This window comes from Carassius auratus, chromosome 19, assembly GCF_003368295.1.
Source record: "Carassius auratus strain Wakin chromosome 19, ASM336829v1, whole genome shotgun sequence".
Taxonomy (NCBI): Eukaryota; Metazoa; Chordata; class Actinopteri; order Cypriniformes; family Cyprinidae; genus Carassius; species Carassius auratus.
The window spans coordinates 9,253,098-9,260,073 of NC_039261.1; the positions used below are offsets into that span (position 1 = coordinate 9,253,098).

General features: G+C 33.3%; 1 protein-coding gene across 1 annotated transcript; it reads left to right on the forward strand.

The window, feature by feature from the left end:
- The first annotated feature begins 3,783 nt into the window (after nt 1–3,783).
- LOC113119378 (granulins-like) lies at nt 3,784–5,755 on the forward strand. The gene is made up of 5 exons (XM_026288810.1): nt 3,784–3,918; nt 4,000–4,182; nt 4,279–4,416; nt 5,317–5,446; nt 5,596–5,755. Exons 2-5 carry the CDS (start codon nt 4,000–4,002, stop codon nt 5,607–5,609), a joined length of 465 nt encoding a protein of 154 aa, XP_026144595.1. The 5' UTR covers nt 3,784–3,918; the 3' UTR covers nt 5,610–5,755.
- The last annotated feature ends 1,221 nt before the right edge of the window (nt 5,756–6,976 follow it).

The window sequence follows — 6,976 nt, forward strand, 5'->3', positions numbered from 1 at the left end:
TGCTGTCCTTTTTATTTGGTAAAACATGTGTCGATAGATCTTATAATAAAATGTGAAATTCTGTAGTTTTGTTGCATATTCATCTTTTAATCTTATTTGCAATTGTCTTGACTCCACAGCGGGGAAAGCCATTTTGTCTTTACTGTTCAAATACTTATGGAGTTAATCATTTTATTTTATTAACACAATATTTAATTTTGTCTTGTATTTTGTAGTTTGTCTCATTTTTTAAATAGATCAGATAACCCCCTCAGAACAAAAATCACGTTTCCCTGTTCCAGAGCAGGAAAGTTACAGTGGTGATGAACGTCAGTAATAAAGCCGCCCACCATCATGAGTTAAGAAAAACAGGTATACCAGACAGCAGGTTTTGTGACATACTTCAGTTTACAGATAAGTTAACAGATAACTTAAACTTTCATTTCCTCAAACAGAGATAACTTTCAGGATATGTAAGTAGCCGTTACAAATTATGCTCTGGACATACCTCTTAATATATTTCTTAAATTCTTTAAAGTACTATTATAAAAAAAAAAAAAACATTCTAAATTTTACTGTGATTTATCTATTGTATTTTTACATCACACATCGTGGATCTGCAATAAAACGTTTTCTGTCATGGATGTTTTCTATATAATGTATCACATATGTATTTTTATTGTTGAAATACATCTCAAGTGCAAGCAAACTGGCTAAACAACAACAACAACAACGAAAACTTATAGAGCCATAGTGTCAAACAAGCACAGACTGTTTAGTAATAAAAGCTGATTAAATATCATTGCACAACCAGTTAGGTGATGATATGCACTAAGAAATAAACAAAAGAACAAGGAAAAGAAGTGTGGAGTGCTTGTGTCTTGTGTTCACCGTGATCATACTCTAGGTTGATTGAACTTACTCCCAGGCACTGAGTAAGAAAGTTTGAGGTTAATCAACCAAGAGTTCAGGCTATATGTGACCAGAAGTTAACCTTGATTTCTGTAACACGCCACAGATTTTGCATTAAAAAAACTTTTACACATTTTTAAACTTTATCTCTGAGATACACATCTCCGTCCCAGGCTAAAATAAAAGTGTAATTCCATAATGTACTTTTATTTTCACATACTAATTTTGTACTTAATATGCTAAAAAATATTCTTTAGTAGGCTACTTCTTCAGATAATCTTAAGAACACCCAAGTTTACTCAAATGTGCTATTTTGGGACACCGTAAATATGAACTAAAATTGGCTTTTAACATACTATTGTATTAAAAATGAAAAAAAGTATTTAGATACCACCTGTAGTGAACTTCAAAGGGTAACTAAATACTTTTTTTTATACAGAAAACATTACTTATGTCATAATAGTATTATGTATAATACTATCTATTACATATAGATAGATAATTTTCACAGCTTGGAATTTAATTATAATATGCAAAATTGCTGCTCAGGAAACATTACTTATCATTGTCAATGTTGAAAAACACTGTTATAATCAGGTTTAATAATAAATGTTACTGTAGCACCAAATCATCATCTTAGTGTGATTTCTGAAGGATCATGATATTGAAGACTGGAATAATGACTGCTAAAAATTCAGCTTTGCCATCACAGGAATAACTTCTATTTAAAAATGTTTTAATATAAATTATAATACAAATATATAATAAGTATGCGAGAGTCAAAATAGCACACAAACCTAACAAACAGAGCAGCTAAGTCATTTGGGAACCATCTGGTGCTAATTACAGCAAATCCCACAAGCCCAAGTGTTCTGGCAGGCGGCTGGGGTCAGTGTTGAAATCTTGTACATTCTGAGAGGAAGTTTTACATTTTGCATGATCATGGGAACTTGTATATAAAAAATACAAATGAAAAAGTATAAATGTTGAACTGAGCAGTTTATTTAATGGATGGAGTCAGAAAGATAATGTGGTTTCACAAACCAGATCCTTAAAAAAAGAAGAAGAAAAAGAAAAAAACTGCTAAAAGTTTATATTTCATTCCCAAACATAAAAAGGAGAAAGAAAGAAAGAAAGAAAGAAGAAAGAAGGAAAAAGACATACTTTAGCAAGTCTTTTAAACTGATATAAAGGGACAGAGAAGACATGTATAATGTTACAAAAATGTATGCTTTAAAAAAAAAAAAAAAAAAATATATATATATATATATATATATATATATATATATATCAATCACAGTTTCTACAATAATACTAAGCAGCATAACTGTTTTCAACATTGATATCAGAAAATCAGCATATATTATAATGACTTCTGAAGACATGCATTTTAAATATATTAAAATAGCAAATTTAAATGATAATAATACTACTGTTTTTACTGTATGCTAAAATAAATGCAGCATTGGTATGTAAAAGATACTTCATTATCATTTAAAAAAAAAAAAAAAAAAAAAAAAAAAAAAAATCTTACTGACCCTAAACTTCTTGACCAATTACACAGTCTGCCTTCCATTCCACATAATAAAAATGTGTCACAGACTTCAGTGAAAATTATCTTGGCTATAAGATAACTTAATATTATGTGGGGATAAATTATAGTCCTTTACAGGACCAAATAATCATGAAAGTTGAAGTCAACCTGTTTGCTGTGTGCAGTGGGGATAACTATGATTGAGACTTCATTCAAGCTCTGATTTCGTCCTCTTTGGATTAAATGTAGGAAAAAAATCTGAAATAAAGTTTGCACTTGATACTAAATGAGTTATACTCTGCAGGCCCTGAACATGAGGTTGCGTGACAGACTGACAACTTCAGCGCAATAACCATGGAAACAAAAGGTTTAATATGCCACAATCATATGTCCATATAGAAGTAAAAGATTAAATACAACAAACAAAACCACAATCTACATTTAAAAAGTGAAGTGAAAGTGTAGGCAGTTGGTGTGGTTTAGAAATATATGTTTATGTTCTAAAGGTTACATAATCAGTTAACGGGAATCTCAGTTAAAAAATATCCGGTTTGCAAATGATGTGTCGGAGCTGGGAAAGTTGAATTTGGAAATCATTTTAATGCAATCTTCTCGTCTCCTTTAGCATAAATACAAAATAAAGTTTTGATCAAACTTTACTTGCTAGGACATTTTGATCAGAACAGGAATCTTATCTTGCAAACATACTTATCACAGTATCAAATACTATTTGACGACAGCTTATTGCAAAATATGTAACCAGTAATACAACTATCATGCTACAATGACCTACATACTTATACATACCTACATACCTGTACTGTACGTGCAAACAGTCTTAAACACATTTTCCAACAGTAATTAAACAGGTGAATATTTTCAAGCTGCAAATAAAAATTTATATGAGTTTTGATGCAACGGAATGAGCTTGGAACTTAAAAAACATGTTTTTCTTAAATCATTGTTTAAGAAAAACATGTTTTTTAAGTTATAAGCACATTCCGTAGCATGTTCTCAATAATACAGGAGACTGTTTAAAAGTATCCCTCTCCAGTGTTAATTAATGCAAAGTACTAACCAAATAATGCATTTCGAGTAATGACAGGAAAATTCTGGAATAAACGCAGTAATAAAGTACATTTTTTAAATGTATCAAACAGTTATTTAATTAGAGTAATATATTTTGTAACTGATTAATTCATTAAATTACTCATAACAAATACATTTTAAATATAGGTCTTGGGTGTAAGGAAGTGATCTTCTCACTACCTCTATAAAGTTCTGCATTACTATCATTTGTGTTCTTTCATATCCTATTACATCATGATCATGCAAAGACTTCTGTACATGTTCACAAACTCATAAAGACTTCCTGTTTTTACAGTAGGTGGAGCCATGTGTATAAATATAAGAGGTACAGTAAGAACATCACAGGACAGGACAGCCAGCAGCAAACCAATCCACACAGAGAAGATATAGTCCCAGCCAGCAAGGTAAATGTTCTTATTCTCAAAATAATATTTAATATATAATATAATAATAGTAATATATTGTTTTTAATTTCATGTTTTCAGATGGTTCCAGTGTTGATGTTACTCATGGCAGCTCTTGTAGCTGCAGATGAGCCGATGATGGCTCTCTCAGAGCCAGCAGAATCTGTTTCTGTGATTCACTGTGATTCTTCTACTATATGTCCTGATGGAACAACGTGCTGTCTGAGTCCTTATGGCGTGTGGTACTGCTGCCCATTCTCAATGGTCAGTGAGTCACAGTAAAAATCTGTAACTGTTTTATTACACTCTATTAAGTTAGGTTTCAAGTTTAACCTTTGCTCATTCTTCCCGCTCTTTCAGGGCCAGTGCTGTAGAGACGGAATTCATTGCTGTCGTCATGGTTATCACTGCGATTCGACATCGACCCATTGTTTAAGGGGGTGGTTGAGACTGCCATCTTCTCCCAAGCCTGCCACCAAAGCTATCCAGAAACCTCAGGTGAGTCAGCACTGTGTACTGCATGTGACGGCAAAGTAATGCAACCAGTAATTCAAAATATGCAACTAGTAATGCAACCTAAGCGACTTATCGTGAAAACAGTCATTTTCAATCCTGGTCCTGGGGACCTATTGCTTTGCACATTTTGTATATCTATCTTATCTGACACATTCAGTGCAGTTTATGGAGCTCTCATCTCATGAGTTTATGATCCAGATCAGGTGAGGTAAATAAGGGTGACACATAAAACCACTGCGTCACAATGAAGTATATGCATGACAGTCATGCGACTTTTAATCACCATTTCCGGCAGTAGGAATATAGTTAAATATTTTCAAACTGCAAATAATGAAGTGAAGTGAAGTGGCATACAGCCAAGTATTGTGACCCATATTCAGAATTCGTGCCCTGCATATAACCCATCCAAAATGCGCACACACACACACACACACACACACACAGCAGTGAACACAGAGCAGTGAATACACAGCAGGTGGGGTTCCGGTGCCTTACTCAAGGGCACCTCAGAAGTGGTATTGCCGGTCAAAGACTCAAAGCCACAACTTTAGGGTTAGGAATCAAAACCTCTAACCACTAGGCCACTACTTCCCCCGGTAATGAAATAATGAAAAGTATACAATAAAAAGGCATGTGATTTTTGAAGCAGTTGAAGAGATTGTGAGGGTTCAAAACACATTCTGTAGCACATTCTCAATAAAAAGTTACATTATATTATATTATATTATATAAACATATTTATTTGCACTGTAAAAATTTTAATGGTTATTTTCTAATTAGGTGAACTTCTGGTTACGTGTTTACTAATGTAATCCCTGCAATGAAATAACTATATATTATTATTATTATTTAATTAATAATAATTTTTTTTTTTTTTTGCAGTCTGTGTCCTTTGACCAGGCTCTCAATTGGGAGAGCCAGACTGAGCAGGTTCATTGTGATGGAAATGTCTACTGCCCAACTGAGCAGTTCTGCTGCAAGTCAGCAACCGGCCAGTGGGGATGCTGCAGCGGTAAAACTAACTTTATAAAAAACATGTCCGATAATGACAGTCAAATAAATGTTGATGAACATAGGTTGTAACATAACCTATAAAAATAATAAAAGCTCATGCAATGTGAGGTTTTGTGTTTGATCATGTTGTATTTCATTCTTTTCCAGAGATGGTGGTGTAAGTAAACATCACATGACCTGGGTGCAGCTTGTCGGTTGTCAAAGTGCAAGAGGCTTTCAAATGTCACTGCTGAGAAAAAGCAGTAATATACATTTAAACGAAAACAATGCAACATAAAACAAAATAAAAAATTACAGTCAAATTTCATTGTCATTTAATAAATAAATTGTTTTGAGAGTTATTTTTTATTATTATTTGTTTGAATTTTTTATGATCCATTCCATATGCTATGTGATATTTTGTTCTTGAATGAATCTTATGAACGATTCTTTTAAGGGAACACATTAAACATAACAATATATCAACAACACTAGAGCGGAATGAGCTCATGTGATCAAACACTTGATGTTTGTGATACATTTTTGGTTAACACACGCAACACTCTCACTGGTCGCCAACTGACATATCTACAAAAACAGTCACTGAATCAGTTTAAAACAAACCTGAAGGTGATTCAATATATTCAAGTCACTGGGATAAATAAAAAAATCCCCACTCTTTCCATCTCAGGGCAATAACCATTGACATAACGGGAGACTCACCCCCCTCAATAGTTAGATATAGTGAAATTGTCCGCCCATTAGTTAACATTTTTGATTCTGCTCTGTGTACTCCATTATGTGGTGCTTTGTTCTATCAGCATGAAAACAATTTGTATTGTAAAATTTATACGGTGCATGGTGCATGAAATGCATCCATCCATAATAACAAAGTGCTCCACTCGGATACGGGGGGTTAATTAAGGCCTCCTGAAGCAAATCAATGCATTTTTGTAAAAAAAAAAAAAAAAAACATATTTAAAACCTTAAACAATAATCTCTTTACCTGAAATGATAAGCCATGCTGTTTCCCCATTTGTTTCCCCCTGATTCGGCTGTGTTCACAAAAAGTGAATGTATGTACTAATAGTAAAGTGAAGGCATGCAAGTTCAAATTTACTTTGTTTTGACATTAAATACATTATTTGTGATGGGGGAAATATTAAATAAGTTGAGTTTTTCCAGTGAGGACACCCCACGGAGTAAATTAACAGATGGTTTGTCTGTTTAATAATTTGAGTTCAAATAACATTTGCACACAAAAATAAATCTGCCAGTCTGAGTAAAAACTTACTGATCCAGGTTTGTTTAATTCTGGTAATTTACTCTGAAGCAAAATCCTCATCAATGTAATTTGTGACATTTGCCCCCTTAAAGGGGGGGGGGGGTGGGGGTGAAATGCTCGTTTTCACTCAATATCCTGTTAATCTTGAGTACCTATAGAGTAGTACTGCATCCTTCAAAAATCCAAAAAGTCTTTAGTTTTATTATATTCATAAGAGAAAGATAGTCTGTACCGATTTTCCCAGAAAAACACGACCGGCTGGAG